The sequence below is a fragment of the Eriocheir sinensis genome, chromosome 8, assembly GCF_024679095.1.
Source record: "Eriocheir sinensis breed Jianghai 21 chromosome 8, ASM2467909v1, whole genome shotgun sequence".
Taxonomy (NCBI): domain Eukaryota; kingdom Metazoa; phylum Arthropoda; class Malacostraca; order Decapoda; family Varunidae; genus Eriocheir; species Eriocheir sinensis.
Window position 1 is genome coordinate 8,246,461 of NC_066516.1, and position 19,303 is coordinate 8,265,763.

General features: G+C 51.9%; 1 protein-coding gene across 1 annotated transcript; it reads right to left on the bottom strand.

The window, feature by feature from the left end:
- Nucleotides 1–1,575: 1,575 nt before the first annotated feature.
- LOC126995450 (roundabout homolog 2-like) lies at nt 1,576–18,641 on the bottom strand. Its single transcript, XM_050855003.1, has 4 exons — nt 18,202–18,641; nt 5,027–5,605; nt 3,275–4,828; nt 1,576–3,145 (listed from the first exon to the last, which is right to left on the bottom strand). Exons 1-4 carry the CDS (start codon nt 18,260–18,262, stop codon nt 2,073–2,075), a joined length of 3,267 nt encoding a protein of 1,088 aa, XP_050710960.1. The 5' UTR covers nt 18,263–18,641; the 3' UTR covers nt 1,576–2,072.
- Nucleotides 18,642–19,303: the final 662 nt, after the last annotated feature.

Genomic DNA, 19,303 nt, shown 5'->3' on the forward strand with positions numbered 1-19,303 from the left:
TGTCTCTGTACAGCTGCCACGGATACAGCGGAGGATGACCTGAGAAATGGCGGCGTCTAGTGTATCCTTCACTACGGAATGGAACCTCCTTTACTGTAACACACACACACACAGACACACACACACCACCCCTTACCCCCCTCCCACCCCACACATTCTCAGACCTACGCATCGACTCTACCGGCGTATGCAAATGAGCCATTGAAGGGAGATGCTGGGGAGAGCCACGCCGCCGTAACCTGGGTAGGCCTAAGGCTCCGCCCCTCCCATGTACGCCGAGGAAAGACAAAAGAAAGGAGGAGTGTGAGTCTTTAGGGCACCGGCGAGACGCACGAGAATGGGGACCGTGAAAGGGAAAGATGGGAAGGGAGGAAGGGAGGAGGATGGTGATGGTTGGATGGGGGAGGGTATGGGGGCTGAATTGGTGGTGAAAGTACTAGGGGAGAGATAGACAGTTATATTATCTCCGTAGTTTGTGGCGGCCAGGCGGTGAAGTCGTGCGGTGCGGCCTCTAGGTGTTATGGGGCAAGGGTCGCCCCCATCACCCCCCATCAGCACCACCACCTGCTCCGTAAGTAGATATAGAGAAGAGCTGAACGAGGAATCATCATCATCCACCTTCCTTTTTTCTTTCTTTCTTACATACCTACCTCTTTCTTTTCTTCTCTTATACATTTCTTCCTCCATTCCTTCTTTCTTTTCTTTCTCCACTCATTATTTTTTCTTCCCTCCTAAAGACTGAGGAACCGAGTCGAACAAACAAAGAAAGGTGTAGGAGGAAAACTGAACGACGAAGTGCCAATACGCCTCGCCGTTCTGCACCCTTGTAACCTAGACTCCACCGACCATCAAAGGACGTCTTATGTAGTTGATTTCAATACCTGGAAGGGGGAGGAAGTGTCTGAAGGAGAGGAAAGAGAAGGCGATGGGTGAAAGTACGGAAAATGAGGAGGAAAATATCAAGATGGAGAAGATGGAAGATGATGTGTAAATAGGAATTGGGTGTCTAGAAAGGGAAGAAGATATTGCAGAAAGGGAAAGAGAAGGGGGCGGTTGAAAGGGAAGGAGAGGAAAAGAGAAGAATAAAGAGAGGAGAGGAAAGAGAAAGCGATGGGGAAAGTACTTAAGAGGAAAAGGAATATCAAGAACGTGGATAATGTTGTGTAAGTAGTAATCGGGTACTTAGAAAGGGCAGAAGATAATGCAGGAAGGGAAAGAAAAGGGGTGGTTGAAAGCAGAGGAGGGAAAAAGAGAAGACTAAAGAGAAGGTGACGGAAGATGTGCAGGAAGATTTTGAGAGAAAGTTTTAGCCTTTTGTGGCATAGGCTTGTGGGCATGAACGTATGAAAACCGAGTCTTGAAACGCCTTGATAAGATGCGTTGAATACATGTGATAAGTAGATGAGGATTCCCTTGAGTAGAGATAGTAGTGGTGAATGTTTTTGGTATTGATTGTCGTGTTACGAGTGCAATTACAGTGACACTGATGCAGATACCAATTATTATTATGTGGTGTTAGGTGTCAATGGAAGAGGTGATAAACATAACTAGAAACAAGATCAGGAAACTCAAGAATTCAATTTCAAAGGAACGATTTTAATAGAAAAATATATCACTTTGATCATATATATATAAACAAATGACTAGCACTATAAACACATGCCAGAGTCCAAAACAGATTCTTTCCGGCCTCTTTTGGCACCTCATTATAAACAATATCACGCAGCGTCAGCGAGAGGGTGTGGTAAGCGTAGCGAAGAGGGTGTGTCACTAGGGTGTGGAGGGCGTACAACTAGGCCGTGGGGGTGTCGCTATTTTGTGATAGGGTGTGAAGGATGAACCGCTAAGGAACAGTCCCCGGAGATACTTGGCGAGGACACAGCCTACGAGCTGACGGACCAGAAGAAACGGGACGGGTGGGGGGGAGGGGACGGGGCGGGGCGGTGCGGATGTCCCATGGGTTGGTGTAGTCCCTGCACACCGCCCCACTGATGCCCGACACCATTGCTCTCCACCGGGGCACTTGTCACCCACCAGCATGACGTGTAGCACCAAGTGTGGCCGCGCGCTCCTCAGTGAGTCTTGTTGCGCGGAGACTCTGGCCGCGGCGGGTGGCACTCCACCTGAACCCGCCGGCAGCCGGGGCCTTGGAGTGTGTTGAAGGTGAGGAAGCTCTCACGCCCATCAGTGGGCGTCACCTGCGTGTAGGCTTCGTATGTGTGCTCCGAGGCGGCATCACAAGGCCGCCCGTAGTTGTCTGACCCTCCCATGTTGTCGTATTGAGAGGCACCCGAGCACACCCGGCGGGTGCTGTGAGGACCCCCGTTGCTGGGATCCCCCAGATCAAGATCCGGAGGCGGCGGACAGGCAGGGGGCGGCGGCAGGATGGCGGCCCAGTTGACCTGCACGCCGGAGTCGTCGCTGTGGTGGCGCCAGGGCGTGCCCTGCTTGAGGTGGGGCGAGGGCGGCGCCAGCAGGGCCGTGGTGGCGTAGGGCTCCGTGGCCTCGTTGGGCCGCTGCACACGCGGCTCTGCGTACTCGTTGTTCAGCTGGTCGGGTCTCAGGAGGCGGGTCGAGGACAGGCTGGAGTCTTTGTCGCTCTCCGAGGGCCGCCACAGCTTGTGCTCGCTGTACATGTTGACGGAGTGGTGGTCGGGGCAGAGGGACGGGTCCTGGTACAGGGAGGGGGCGTGGGGCGGGTCAGGCGGAGGTGCCTTACGCCGCAGTCTTCTGACGTACCACGGCGTGGCTAGGAAAAGCACCACCAATAACGGAACCAAGAGGAAAGCCAACCAAGCAGGCTGAGGCGGCGCGTATAGCACCGAGCTTCCACCACCATCCCCCGCCACCTGAGCCTCCTCAGGGCTGCGGGTGTCCAGCAGCACAGGGTCGCTGGACGGCCCCGCCCCCGCCTTGGTGAGCGCCGCCACCCGCACGGTGTAGAGGCGGCCGGGCAGCAAGCCAGTCGCCTCCAGCCAGGGCGACGCCACCATCTGCGTGCTGTGGCTGCCGTTGTGGCTCAGCGTCACGCGGTAACCCAGCAGCCGCCCGCGGACCGCTGCGCCCTCCACGGCCGACCACTGGATTAGGACGGAGCCCTCATCGCGGTGAGCCACGCGCACGTCGCCGGGCGCCTCCAGCGGCACTGTGGGGAGAAGAGGTGGGGTGAGATAGACATGGAGAGGTGCACACACACACACACACACACACACACACACACACACACACACACACACACACACACACACACACACACACACACACACACACGTACCGTCCTCGGGGGTGGTGAGGGAGTAGGAGTTGGATGGCGTGCCCTCGACGCTGCGCCAGAAAGGCACCACGAAGAAGGTGTAGGGCGTAAAGGGCTTCAGGCCGTGCACCGCGTGGGAGGAGAAGGAGGATGCGGCGCCCAGCACGGTGGCCACCTGCACGCCGCCGCCGCCACCGCCCTCCGCCACCGAGTACACCAGCACGCCCTCCACCGCACCCTCGCTCGGGGCCAGGAACTCCCAGGTGAGCAGTACGCTGTCTGGCGCGGTGGCCGCGGCGCCGCTGAGGGTGAGAACGGGGCGGCCGAGGCGGCGGCGGGCCTGACGCACCTGGTCTGCGTCGAGGCCGGACTCGCGACGCTGCCTCGCCGTCACCGGGTCCGACCAGGGGCTCGGAAAGGAGGCGCCGCGGCTGCTGACAGCGCGCACCAGGAAGGTGTAAGTGTGTCCGGGGGCGAGCTGGTCCACGACGCACGACTCCTGCGTGGTGACGGCGTCAGCCACGCGCCACTCCGGCCAGCCCCGCCGCCAGTACTCCACCGAGTACCACTGTGCCCACTCACCGCCCTCCTGCGAGTTGGGCAGCCAGCTCAGCCGCACTGCCGTCCCGTTCACGTCGACCACTCGCGGCTTGGTGGGCGGCGCCGGCAGCAGCGGCAGCGGCTCGGCGTCCCCCGCATCCTCAGACACGCGCAGCGCCGCGCTCTGCTCCACGCGGCCCGTTGACGCCTCCACGTGGCAGCTGTAGATGCCGGCGTCCTCCGGGCGCACGTCCTTGATGATGAGGGCGCCGTTGTCGGGTAGCGACAGGCGAGGGTCGGGGGCGGCGTCGCCCTGTGAGAGGGGTCGTGCCGGCAGGTGGGCGGCCGGCCGGTAGTGCCAGGTGACCCGCGCCTCGGCCGCCTCGCTCACCACCTCGCAACGAAAGGTCGCCACGCCTCCGGGGGCCACTTTCTGGTCCTGTGGCCCCACGCCCACAACGGGCGGGGGCAGCGCCAGCACCACCACCACCTCCGCCCAGGCACTCACGCCGCCGCCAGTGCTCACGCCCCAGCAGTAGTAGGTACCGCTGTCCTCGGTGGCCGCCTGGCGCAGCAGCAGCGTGTGCCCGTCCTCGCTGACGGAGGCGCGGCCGCTGCTCTGGCCGGGGGCAAGGAGGGCGGTCCTGTCCAGCGTGGGGAGTCGCCACACCACCATCGGGCGAGGCTCGCCCTCCACGCGGCACGAGACACTCGCGTCCTCGCCCGCCATCACCTGCAGGTGCTGTGGCCGCTGCGTCAGCTCCGGGGCGTCGACGACGGTGAGCGTGGCACGCGCGGCGGCCCGGCCCGCCTCGCTCTCCGCCTCGCACACGTACACGCCGGAGTCCGCGGCCGCCACCTCCTGCAGCACCAGCCGCTGCTCCTCCAGCGTGGCACGCCCCAGTGGCATCTTGCCGTCCAGCCGTCGCCACGTGACCTTGGGCGACGGCGACCCCCGCGCCCGGCACGCCAGCTCCACCACCACGCCCGACGCCGCCGTCACGTTGGCCGGCCGCTCCTCGAACCAGGGCGGAGCTGCGGAGAGGGAGAGGACCTGCGTGAGGGAGTGTATGCACACACACACACACACACACACACACACACACACACACACACACACACACCATCCCCCCACCTTCCCACTCACTCCCCCCCCGCCCCCCACACACACACCTTCCCACTCACCCACCCACCCATCCGCACACACACACACACACACACACACACACTTACTCATGACGGACAGCGTCGTGGCGGGGGCCTCACGGCTGCCGGCGGCGTTGCGGGCGCGACACACGTACACCGCCGAGTCCTTCTCCACGGCATTGCTGATGACCAGGTCGCCGTCCTCCGTGACGCGGACGCGGCTCGAGTCGCTCACCTGGCGGCCGTCCCTCAGCCAGGTGACCTCCGGCCGCGGGGTGCCCCGGGGGGGCCGGCAGGGCAGGCTGACGGTGTCCCCGACGCGGGCCTTCACCGCGGGCTCCGGCACGCTCTGGAACTCGGAGGACAGCGTGGCCACGGTGAGGGTGGCGTTGCGGGAGCGAGTGGCGCCGTATCTGTTGGAGGCGACGCACCAGTAGGTGCCAGTGTCGCTCTCCCTCTTGGTGGCGGTCACGCGAAGGAAGAAGAGGGAGCCGGCGGGCAGCAGCACGCGGTGGGCGCGAGTGTCCTGCGGCGAGGTGGTCACCTCCTCGCCGTCACGAAACCACCTGATGCGGGCAGCCCCCGAGGTGGCGCAGTTGAGGGTGACGGGCTCGTTGCGGCGCACCACCACGCTGCTTGGGTGCTCCCGCAACACCGGCGGCCCATCTGGAACAACAGAAAACGAACCCAGTCAGCACCTTTGAATCTCGCCTCACCATCTTGAATACTAGTACATGTGTGCTCTATGAGTCCTTGAATTTCGTGCCTTTGCCTGACACCAAGAAGTAGCTCAACACCATTTCAGAAATGCTTCATTCATACCGGCAAGGTCAGAGGCTTAGCTTTCAATAGCATGCAGCACTGGGTTGTGTAGTTCTTATTGAGCTGTCGAGATGAAGTAATGCAGAGCAGAACCATCGGCGTCAGAATGGATATGATAGTTGTGCCTTCCCCTCATGCTGATGCTGCAGTTTCCCCTTCACCTTAACTCTGTGGTCTCCCCTTCACCTTAACTCTGTGGTCTCCCCTTCACCTTAACTCTGTGGTGTCCCCTTCACTTTAACTCTGTGGTGTCCCCTTCACCTTGACTCTATGGTGTCCCCTTCACCTTAACTTTTTGGCCTCCCTAGCCCCTTTCATCTTAAAACTTAGTGGTCTCCCTTCGGACCCTTCCGCTTAACCCCCTTATCTCCTCCCCTTCCCCTTAAACCCCTTACTTCCTCCCCTTCACCTAACCTTCCTCAATTCTCCCCTTCCCTTTAATCTCCTAACCTTCCCCCATCTAACCTTAGCGCGGCCAGACCCACCAAGACCCAACCAGCAAGGCAACAGTTTACGGGGTGCAGAGGGAACCCCACCGAAACTTATGACCCAGGTGAGCAAATCTTTCCATCATTCGGGCAACTCTTCTCCCGCGGCAGCCCGGCACGCCCCAGCACACCCTGCCCTCAAATCATCGTTAATCTCCGGAACAGCGCGGCAGCCGAAGGTAATAGGTGCCCAGCGAAGCCATTACTGCTAATTGCTCTTGTAAACAACTCGGTGAAGTGAAGGGAAAAAAGGGGGAGAAGAACATATCGACAGGCTAATTGATCGCCTAATTATGTGATCTATCCCGGCGATGGGTAATGATGTTGAAGGAATAAGTGAGAGAGAGAGAGAGAGAGAGAGAGAGAGAGAGAGAGAGAGAGAGAGAGAGAGAGAGAGAGAGAGAGAGAGAGAGAGAGAGAGAGAGAGAGAGAGAGAGAGAGAGAGAGAGAGAGAGAGAGAGAGATGAGGTCACTGGGTCCTGGATGTAAATTGTGTTGCTCTGGATTTGATGACATATAATTACTGTAGTGTTCCCTTCCCCCCGACCCTCCAGCGGCGCGGCGTGGACCTATACAGCAAGCAGGCAATTACCGCGGCCAGGTGTGACGTTGTGGGAAAAAAAAAGTAGAACGTATCATTAATTCGACTTTATAATGAACGTTAAGAATTATATGAAAAAGAGGTGCAACTGGAGGTTTGAGTTAGGCATATTCCCTCGTATATTTTATCTTGCAGTGTACTACCTTACGAATTAAATAAAATAAAAAACTGGAAGGTTTTGTTGGGCATAATCTCGTTTTTATTTTAACTGCACGCAACAGGAAAAAAATACAAGCTTATAATCAACGTTTCGAGCTATAAATCGTAAAATAAAATGAGTACTAATCAAACGCAAAATAAAGACTAAAATACCTAATGTTCGCTGTGTGTTTGTTTATCATTAATTCAGTCTTACAATGAACGTTGTGAATGATCAAAAGAGGTGTTACAGTCGGCTTGTGTTCGGCATACTACTCCCTCGTATATTTGATCTCACAATGTACGCTACGAATTATGAAAATGGTCGAATTATATAAAAAAAGAGCAACTGGAGGCATGTGTTGGGCATATTCCATCATAAATCTTCTACATAATGCACGGAACAAATAAAATAAAACAAGCATATAATCAACGTTTCCAGCTACAAATCGTAAAATAAAATGAGTAATCAAACGCAAGATAAAAACAATGTTTGCAGGGTTTTTTTCTGTGTGTGTGTGTGTGTGTGTGTGTGTGTGTGTGTGTGTGTGTGTGTGTGTGTGTGTGTGTGTGTGTGTGTGTGTGTGTGTGTGTGTGTGTGTGTGTGTGCTCAGGAATATAATTATAACTCAAGCCTCATTTATCTTTTTTCTCTTACCTGTACATTATTTTTCTTTATTGTGATGGAATTAATTAGGGTTCCTCCGCGTCCAGGCTAGATTATCTCCATCCTCTTCGTCGTCTTTTTAGGGTTATTTAGAGGCCACAACTTTACTACTACTACGACATATATTCGGGACTTGATCTTTCTTACTAACGAGTCATAGAGAGATAGCATCGTTTCCGGAGCCCTGTACCTCGAATTTTTGGCCATGAAATCCGAGCTCCTGTTAACTTTTATGCTCTCCGCTGCGGCCGCTAATTGGAATGTTTTGAGATCACGGCCGGAGATTGTGGCGGAAAGTTTTCTTCGTTTACTTTTAGTTGTGTGTTATATTGTTCCTTGGTTGTCTTCCTGTGCTGTGGAAAGGCCCGTGTAAGGGTGTGTTTTGGGGATGCAGGGAGGGAGGGAGGGAGGGAGGGAGGGAAGGAGATAGATAGATAGAGAGATAGACAGACTAACACACACACACACACACACACACACACACACGGTCAGTTTCTCAGTCTGTAAAGAAACTGTGTGTGTGTGTGTGTGTGTGTGTGTGTGTGTGTGTGTGTGTGTGTGTGTGTGTGTGTGTGTGTGTGTCTATCTCTCTATCTGTCTACCTCCTTCCCTCCCTCTCTCCCTCCCTCCCTGCATCCCCAAAACACACCCTTACACGGGCCTTTCCACAGCACAGCTTTCGTTAGTATGTATTCCAACAATTCTTCATTGATTAACTAACTTTTTTTTCTTGATTTCAGGTAAGAACGGATACGGAACATCGACAGAATCTTCTCTCCCTCCGTGAACTCAGGTAAACTAACACCTTAAACGTCTCTGTATTCTCTGAGTCTCATTTGTTTCAACTCATGTATTATGCACGAAGCCGTGGGATGGGATGCTGCGAAGGGACAAGGGTTGGTATTTTCAGACGCTTCTAACTCTCACATCAACTATATCCAAAGGCCGAAAAGGAGATCAATCGTGTTATAATGAGTGTCTTTGTAGGTTCATGGCACAAAGGAAAGAAACTACCAGATGGGTCATAAAACTACCTTTGCAAATGCCCCAAAGTCTTACGCAAGCCTTGTCAAATGTGTGTCCTTGACCTCAGAAATGTTTAAGTATACTCCCTAAAGTGTAGTGTATAAGAGACCTAGATGCAAACAGGCTCTGCGAATAAAGTGATGTTAAAGAATGTGATGGCTTTGGATCGATCATATAAATCAGCTCTCGTTCTCCGGTCATTACAGCCTCATGTTTTATTTCTGCGTTCACCCATTCTAACTATCATCTTTAATATCCTTCCTTCCTTCCTTCCCTAGCCATCGTCTATCCTCTCCCTCCTCTCCTTCCCTCGTAATCTATGGTGTGTGTGTGTGTGTGGGGGGGGGGGGGGGAGAGATTTCGTACCTTCCCTATGTTGGTGTATGGAGAGAAACAGGCAGCAGAAAGTGAGGAAGGATTGAAGGGAAGGAAAAGAGAGAGTGAGAGAGGGAGAGAGTGAGTAGCCGTGGGTATTCTCTCTTCCCCTCTCTCCTCTCCCTCCATCCCTCCCTCCCTCCCTGACAGATGGGTCCTACTGCGAGGCATGACAGTTCCTTAGAGTATTTTTCCCTCCCCAAACCTACTCCCTTATTCTCTCTCCCTTTCACCCTTGGAATTACGAGGCATGAACGTCGACCGTGGCACAGAAGGGAAGATGACTCGTTTAGAGAGAGAGAGAGAGAGAGAGAGAGAGAGAATCACCCTTTTTTCACATAACCATATTTTTTCTTTCTCCCTTATCTTTCCTGATTCTCTTTCTCGCCTTCCCTCCCTTCCCTACCTTTTACCCTCCATCACATATCACCATTTACATAACCATATTTTTTCCTCAATTCTCTTTCCTGATTCTCTTTCTCGCCTCACTAACACCTTACTTTCCATTCCCTTCCCTTCCCTTGTCGTCTCTACCCTTCCTTTAACCCTCCATCAAGCGTCACCATCACCTTCTACCTCACTAACCTCCCATCTTCGCTGTCCTGAGTCTGCCACATCGCGCCTCACAATCTCTGTTTCTCACCACCACCACCACCACCACCGCCACCACCACTCAAGGAATCTTCCAATCTTCGCCTTCCACGCAATATTTCCTTCTTGTCGCCTCTTCTTAAAAGTTCATATGTTTTTTTGTGTTTACGGTCAACACAAGGAATGATTCTACTTCGTTAAATCTTTCGTGTTATTATCTGAAGCATCACTATGACGTTTCTTTAAGTCAATATCAGTAAATTTTCGTCTCTCTCTCTCTCTCTCTCTCTCTCTCTCTCTCTCTCTCTCTCTCTCTCTCTCTCTCTCTCTCTCTCTCTCTCTCTCTCTCTCTCTCTCTCTCTCTCTCTCTCTCTCTCTCTCTCTCTCTCTCTCTCTCTCTCTCTCTCTCTCGTAAAGGATTAAAATCTGCCATTGATTCCACGAAGAGCGCAAAACTTGGATATTCTTAAATGCTTCCGACTCTGATATCAGTTATTTCTACATGCCAATAAGGAGGTGAAATGCGTTCTAATGAGAGTTCTTTTACTTTGATGGTAGAGAAGATTAGTCGGGCTACCAACAGAGTCATAAATCTACCCAAGGAAAGGTCTACAACTCCGATGAAAGCCTTGTCAAATGTGCGGGCTTGGGCGACGAAATGGTTAATATTATGTCCCTTTTGTAGCGGCCTTTTATTTTATTGTTTTCTTTTGTTTTATTTTTTGCCCTTGAACTGCTTCCTCTACTGTAAAAAAAAAAAAAAACGAACGTAATGAATCTTAAATTAATACCGAGGTAAACGTAATGAAATAACGTTAGCGAGAAAAAGATGTGTCAAATAATTTCTTCGTGTAGGTAAGTTGACGTCTCAGCCTCAGTCGTTCCTCTTTAAAAGGTCGAGATTCAGCCACTCAGTATGTTTTTTTTTTGGTAAGTTATTGGAGGAAAGTTATTAAAATTATTGATGAGGTCTTAGGAAGTGTGTGTGGGGGGGGGGGGGGAGGAGTGTGTGTGTGTGTGTGTGTGTGTGTGTGTGTGTGTGTGTGTGTGTGTGTGTGTGTGTGTGTGTGTGTGTGTTAGAAGATTTTTGGACCTTTTTCCATGCCTCTAACATCACACACACACACCCACACACACACACACACACACACACAGTGAGAGAGAGAGAGAGAGAGAGAGAGAGAGGCCTATCTTATCTGTATTTGTTTGTCTGAAGCGAAGTCAAATGTTTGCTCTCTCTCTCTCTCTCTCTCTCTCTCTCTCTCTCTCTCTCTCTCTCTCTCTCTCTCTCTCTCTCTCTCTCTCTCTCTCTCTCTCTCTCCCTCTTATTACTATCCACTTCTCGTCCCATTTCCATGACTGATCCTGAACGCTGGTAGTGGTGCTGGTTATAACGGTGATGATGGCAGACCTATTAGGCGTGCCAGTGACCGGTAGTGGGCGGTGGCAATAGTTACGAATGTGAAAACCATGTCGGGCGTAATGGAGGCTGTTTGGCCGATGGTGGTTGGTGGTGGTCCTGATGACGGTGGTGGCGGTGTGTTGTGGTGGAAGTAGTGTGAGAATGAGAGTGAAAGAAGGAAGGAAAGAGAGATACATGTAAGAAGGGAGGGTAGAGGTGGAAGTGAAGAGATACCTAGTGATACTGTTGAGAATGAGAGAGAAAGAAAGGAAAGAAGAGTAAAAACGAAGGGTTGGGGTAGAAGTGATGAGATGGTGATAGTGTTCAGAATGAGAGGAAGAAAGTAAGAATGGAAGGGTTGAGGTGGAAGTGATGAGATGGTGATAGTGTTGAGAATGAGAGAGAGAAAGAAGGAAAGAGAGAGATACAAGTTGGAATTTGGAAGGGTTGAGATGGAAGTGGTGGGATGGATGGCAAGGGACGGAGCTGGTGATAATTGATGCTGGTCTGAGTGTATATTGTTGTGAGTGTAGCGGTTTCTATGTTGTACTTATGAATGGATGAGTATTATGCTGACCCTCCCACTTGGGCCCCCCCCCCCCCCTCCGCCTCTCTTCCCAGCCTCTCATTTCCATCCATCCATCTCTCTCTCTCTCTCTCTCTCTCTCTCTCTCTCTCTCTCTCTCTCTCTCTCTCTCTCTCTCTCTCTCTCTCTCTATCTCTCTCTCTCTCTCTCTCTCTCTCTCTCTCTCTCTCTCTCTCTCTCTCTCTCTCTCTCTCTCTCTCTCTCTCTCTCTCTCTCTCTCTCTCTCTCTCTCTCTCTCTCTCTCTCTCTCACACATTAGAGCATCCCCAACACACACACACACACACACACACACACACACACACACACACACACACACACACACACACACACACACTCAGTATTCCTCACACATCCTCCTCACTCCGGCTAACCAACTTTCCTCTGTCCTCATCAAGCTCTGTCCTTTTTTTTTTCTTCCCTTCTCCCCTCCTCCCTTCCTGCCTTCTTCCGCCTCCTCACCCTTCCCTCCCTTCCTTCCTCCCTCCTTCCCTCACGCTATCTCATCCCCTCGACGACCGTCACCGCACCTCCCCAAGCGTGACCACAAGTACAGCTGCTACTGTCCTTCGAGGCTGCTGTTAACATGTTGCCTTACAAGCCCTTTGGTCTTGTCGCCGGTTGTAAATTGCCCCGTTACTCGCTTGTTACCCCCTTGTCGCCGGCCGCTACTACTGCCACCAATCCCCCGGCACCACCGTCCCATCCCCGCCACCCTTCCCTCGGAGCTCTGTTACCATCACGGGCAGCGCGTCTTGTACAACCTCGTAAAGGGTGTTAGTATAGTCCCTGTGGTAGTTTAGGGTGCTGGTAAGTACGATGGGACTGTGTAGAGATGACGCTAAGACGAAAGTGGCCGAGAGAAATGCCTTTGTTGTATTAGCATAAAAGCAGCAAAGCTTTACCATTGGATCGCTTATTGTTCACTCTATAGTCCGTAGTTCAATTTGTGATTTTCTTCCAAAGAGACGAATAGCTCTTGTTCTTGCATTCTCCCGTCCAAAATGTATTCGACTGCTGTTTATCATGCATTTGCCAGGTCGCGTGAAGCTGCCATTATCATTTCTCGTCTCAAACAATCATAGTTCCATATCACGCCATCTTGTTTTCCGTCTTCGACATCGGCTATTACCAAAACCTTCCTTGATAGGGATTCATCATACCACTTCTTTCTATCTTCACTCTTTCTGTTTGACCGTACAGCAGCAGCACATCTCGGTTTGTACCTTGTGCCACAAGACTTGTCCGTGCCACACCTTTCCCACACCGCCTTGTTCCTGACCATATTCTGCGTACCTTATAGATGTTCCCTGGCATGTTTATTTCCAGTGCTCTCACCCTTAACCTTTCCAGATCACGCCACACAAGTGCTTCACCTCCAGACACTACTGCCGACCTCACGATCCCCGAGTACGAGTAGTGTCTCTTGCTGCATGCATTCCGTATTGCCCGTACTATGTTGCTTGGGTCTTTCACAGTTCCCGCTCCTTTTCTTTATTCAACCCCATTCCCAATATCAGTGTCTACCTCTTCTTCCATTTACATTACTAGAATCCTGAATATTTCCCTCCACTTCAAGGACTCCACCACTTAGCTTTACATTATCTCTTCTTCCTTTTTCCTTAACTTTTTACTTCAGACCTCTTGCCTTACTTAATATTCATCAACAATATGACCGTAACATCTTAAATCATGTTGCAGAAGCGTTCAACACCGTGGTATATTTGCGTTTTACAGTTGGGCCATAGCAGTCGAGATTGGATGGTTTTCTTGGTTTCGTGTACTGAGAATCGAATGACCCACCACATGAACATAAATCACGTCCCTTTAGTTACACCAGTTTGGGGGAAAGTCAACCTGTTAGTTCGTACATATTTACTGAACAGAACGAGAGAGAGAGAGAGAGAGAGAGAGAGAGAGAGAGAGAGAGAGAGAGAGAGAGAGAGAGAGAGAGAGAGAGAGAGAGAGAGAGAGAGAGAGAGAGTTTTTATTATGATTTTTTTCTCCCGTTTATAGAAAAAAAATTGGTGATCTATAGTAGGCCTAACAGACCAATTTTGTCGTTTTTCGTCTTTTGGATACACACAAAACACACACACACACACACACACACACACACACACACACACACACACACACACACACACACACACACACACACACGCGCACACACACACACACACACACACACACACACACACACACACACACACACACACACGAGAGAGAGGGAGGAAAACGAAGAGAAAAAACGAGAGGAGGGAGAAAACGAAGATTACGATATTGATAATGAATGAAAAAAAACGAAAGTCAGATAACACAAAAGCAACATTAAACGAGCTTCTTCATTACTGTACCGACTCGTCTTTGTGGGGAGAGGGGAGGGAGCAGAGCATCCTCCTCCCTCCTCTTCCCCTCCTCCTCCTCCCTTCCCACCACACCTTCGTGAGACGCCCGTTACGGCCCGACGAGGCACGCCCTGCTGACCACGCGGGACATGCTGGACCGGAGTGGAGGCACGGGGGAAGGGAGGGGCGGGAGGAGGGTGGCCGCGGTAGGTTACGAGGCCACCAGTGTCCTGCCCGCCCTCCTCACCCTAACCTAACCACTACCCTCTCGCGAAGACTTAATTACGGGCCCATATTATCTTCCCTTTGAATCGTGGTGAAGCTTCGGCCCTTTTCTTGCCCCTTCTTCCTGCGTCCCCCCCAACCCGAGGATTTTTTTTCTTTCACCCCGTCCCTCTCCATTACCTGAGACCTATGGGAGATTATCCTTCATCCGGCGAGATTTAGTACGAGGAGAGGCCCTTTTGGCGTGAGAACGGGGAGGTCGAGGTCGGTGTCTTAAGTGTAATCCGGTGTAAGTAAACATAATCTCCCCGCGAGGTTCTTGCCGGCCCAGTGAGGTGAGGCTGAAAGGTTGCATCTTCCTTATTAGTCTAAAGTCCGTGTTCATAAACGTATCGGAGCCTCAGTTCGCCCGTTTGAAAAGCCTCTCGCCGTAGAAGTTGCTGTAGCTTTTAATGGACTGTTTTGTGATCCTGGTGATGGTTTTACACGAACTGGAAAATCACCTCCCATGAAAACCTGGTTAATCTTCTCTGTGGCCTTAGAAAATAGTCGTAATGGGAGCCCGAGACGTTTAATAATATGGACCTATTATTGAGGTCATGTCTCACTAGCCCTTTCCACTGCCCGTTGATGAGCGGCAGCGGCGTGCGTGTATACCAGCCTTGCATTAACGTTGAAGGCTTAAAGTTGTGTGGGGCGCTTTCACAGCCTCTGCCGCTTGAGTCTCCAGGGCACTGACTGTTGTCGCTGCTCCCTTGACACCTGCTCCTCCTTTGCATCTTCTCCCAGGCGTTGCTTTCATCCCTTTCTTAGCACCTTCCCCCACATGCCTGCTTACACCATGCTGTCATCTATCCTCTTTACTAACACCTCTCTGAACACTACTCACATCTGCATTACCTCGTTTCATTGCTCCACATACCCCCCCCCCTTCCCTCACACCTGTACATCTTCTATCCCTCCACCTAATAGTCATCTGGTTGGGCACTTGACGCCTCCCACTTTGTATCATATCAGCAAAAAGAAAACGAAAAGTCGCTCACAGCTTACTATAGAAAAAATATTGAGAGGCGTGACTGTGGGCAGACTGACGGAGGTAATTCTGAAGTGGGAAGTTGACAGGTGTGAAGCACCCTAAGAGAGAGAGAGAGAGAGAGAGAGAGAGAGAGAGAGAGATCTAAATCAAACACCAAGTCTCTAACAATAAAATAAAGTGCATGAGATAAAAGCAATTTATTATTTTATTTTTTGGGGGGGTGAGGTCAGGCGATGTTGCGTTTAGTGTAATTTTGTCGTTTTTTTTTATTGATTTTCCTTTCTTCGATCACTATAAATACCACGAAGATGAAATGTATGAGAGAGGAATGTGACTTTTAAACAGTGAAATGAGTGGAACCAGAACGCGAGACAAAAGGAAAACATATTGACAAAAAATCGATAAAAGTACAGTTACACAAGGCACGAAACACACACACACACACACACACACACACACACACACACACACACACACACACACACACACACACAGGGTCAGTCAGTCAGTCAGTCAGTCAGTCAGTCTGACCTCCTGGGTTTTGTGCAGGTGTGAGGTTGCAGCCGTACCCAAAGATCCGTCACTTGAGATCAAAGCTTATTCGATGAGGCAGACAGACAGACAGACACAGACACACACACAGACAGACACAGAAGAAACCCAGCGAAGAGAGGAAGGAGAAAACAAAGCATCTTAATAGCCAAACCGAAATACTAGAGAAGGGGAATCTAATCGGCCATTGTGTCTGGCTGGGCGGAGCGTCACTTTGGTCGCCTTCACCAGCAGCAGCAGCGGCGGCCACTGACAGCCAGCCAGGTGCCGTGACACTACCCCGGCGTTACCTGACCCTTGTGGTGAACCGATATCAAGGCCGCCACCACAGAGGGAGGAGGAGGAGGAGGAGTGGAAGGAAGACGAGAAGACGGTGTTGGGGAGGAGGTACGGAAGGAAGGATGTGAGGAGGATGAGGAAGAAGAGGAGTAGGTTTGGAGTGAGGAATAAGAGGAGGAGAGAGTGTGGAAGGAAGAGAAGACGGGGTTGGGGAAGGATGCGGAAGGAGGAATATATGGAGGAACAGGAGGAGGAGGTGCGGAAGGAGGAATAAGAGGTAAAGGAGGAGGAGGAGGAGATGTGATATAGGCAAATCTAGAAACAGGGAAAGAAAATGGTCGTAAACGTGAATAGAGACGATATGAGTGAAAAAAAAAAAAGCAGAAAGGTGTTGACAAGGCGTTGCTTCCGTCCTCTCAACCACCACCTCTCCGAACCCCGGCAACCCATCCTTTCTTTCCCATTCCCTTGCCACCAGCCACCCAGCTAGCCGAAGCAAGCCGAGAACCGAGGCCGGCTGGAGTCGTGAGCGTATGCAAATCGGGAATGTATGCAAATCCGCCGAAACTGTTGCTTCCAAGCGAAAGTCGAATTTCCCGGTCAATTCCGAGCCGAAATAGCCCCGTTGTTTTGCATTCCCTTCCGCACACAAGTCTGTCACCCAGGAGCTTAATCGTCGCGCTGCAGGTTTGCCGCGGCGGAGGAGAACTAATGTGATGGGGGGCGGAGGGAGGTGACGAGAGGGGGGGGGCGGCGTTAGTGTGTGTGTGTGTGTGTGTGTGTGTGTGTGTGTGTGTGTGTGTGTGTGTGTGGATGCCGGCGAGCCTGTTCGAGCCGTGGCCTTGTGGCACTCGCATTCACCTGCCTGCCTGCTTACGTCACCATATGACTACCTACCTACCTACCTACTTACCTGCCTACCTACCTACCTGCTTACCTGCCTCTGTTGACAGCCTACCTGCCTCCCATGCCTGATTGCCTCACTCCGCCCTACCTCACAGTCCTGCCTGATAAATTTCCGCTTCACATCCTTTCCCCATTCACTCGCGGTCGATAAGTCTCTCGTGAAGTATTCAAAGTTGAGGATGCACTGATGTGTGTGTGAGAGAGAGAGAGAGAGAGAGAGAGAGAGAGAGAGAGAGAGAGAGAGAGAGAGAGAGAGAGACGTCCATACAGTCTTAAAAATACTGATGCATGTCTTTCCATTGACGTCGGTGTACGTGACTCTAGTGCTCTCTCTCTCTCTCTCTCTCTCTCTCTCTCTCTCTCTCTCTCACATCAGTGCATCCTCAACTTTGAATACTTCATGAGAGACTTATCGACCGCGCGTCACCGTGGAGCCGAGAGGAAAGGTCAGGCCGGCCAGCGACACCCCCGCGGCGACACCTGGGAAGGCCACGTCGGGGGTGTGAGGATCGATTCTCAGCTCGCCTCGGCCCACCATCACGCAAACAAAGGGAGGGAGAGAGCGAGCAAGATAATGGAAAGTTAAGCGGGTGTGGTTCCAATTGTCATTACTGTCGAAATAAAAGTTAAAGCACGGTGGTGGTGTGAGGCAGACGGAAGGGAAGAGTCTCACTGAAGGGAATGAACGGGACGGGACGGTGATGATGATGTGGCAGGGCGAGGTGAGTGAGAAATGGATGGGAGGTAACGGTGAGCAGGCGAGTCATAAAAGCCAGTTAATTGCACACATAAACGCAGGAAATGAATGAAGGGTTAATGGCGACGCATGACGCTGGTGGAAATGTGAATCCGTTGGAAATGAGAAGGAAAGATAAATAGTTAATAAGTGGGAGGGGTTGAGAGAGAGATCAAGTGACCTAAATGTGATATTTCAACTTTGAAAGCATGTGTGTACATAGGTATGCATATACATATTTTTTTATATAAATTCTTGTTCATTTGTTTTACAATATAATTTCCTCCGCGAAGTTTAATTTGGGAACTATTAATACACAACTAGAATTTCGGTCAAGATACTGGTAAGGCAGTATCAACAGGCGGGTTCAGAAGCAGTATATGTTGGTATGAAAAGAAAGTAAATGGAAAACAATGAATAGCAAGTTAATACTAAAGGACGCCGAAAGGCGTGGACCAACCAGTCGGTGCCAAGTCCTCCTTACCTGAGTATACGCCGGGGGCCCCGAGGAGGCACAGCAGCAGAACCGCCGCCGCAGAAACCATCTCCGTTCACTTGGCAGCGACACTCGCCCCGACACTCGCTCCGTCACGCATTATTCCGCTGGGCACTCACTGCCTCGCCGCTCCTTCACACACTCCCTTCGTCAATAAAAAAACATCAACACGGACTTGGCTATCTTTCCTCTCCTGCCGCTTCAAAAACTCAACTCGCGAACATAAAATTAACTTCCACACGCGGCGGGCTCCTCGCCGCGGGGAGCGACACACACTGGAGCCGCGTCGTTGCCAGTGAGGCACGTGGCTGCCGATAAAGTTTCGTTTCAGTGATGGGAGGGAGGAGGAAGAAGAGGAGGAACGAAATCACAAAGTTTGCAGCGCCAGACGTACACGTTCTCCACCCCCAGAGTCTCGCCTCTGACTGACCGTGGCCGTGCAGCGGCGGCGGCGCCGCGGCGGGCGTTGTGCCGGGAGGGGGGGCGGTGGGCGGGGTCTGGGTGGCGGTGGGCGGGACTGTGGGTGGGGTGCGCGCGGGGCGGCAAAAGGGACCACAGCACGAGTCACCTTCGGGCAAGTAACAGCTGCCCGCTGGACCGCCACCACCACCACCACCACCGCTCCACTTCCGCCCTAAAGGTGGTGCTGAATGAAATTATCAAGTGGCGTCGGCGGTGACTTCGTTTTCGCGGCAGCCACTCATTCCGGAAGAGGGAGCCACAGTGGGGAGCCCGCTTGCCTGCTGGGGGAAAGGGGAGTAGCAGGAGATTTGGGAGGAGACATGACTGGATACACTATTGGTCATTTTTCTGGTAGTAATTACACATTTCCTCTCTTTTGTTGTTGATCGAGTAGGAGTTGGTATTTCTCCAGGATGACCTAACTGTCCTAACACATTTCTCATCGTCTCTCCACTTCTTCCGGTAAAAGTCTATCGGATCCTCCCTGGTCTTCTCTCCATCCATCACTCGGTAGCTCACAATCTCTCCCTCCCTCTTTGTCAGTCTCCATTCTCCTTTCCCATTCTTAATATAAACTGCACTGTACCCTCCTCTTCCTCCTCCTCCAGATATTATAACTCATGTGGAC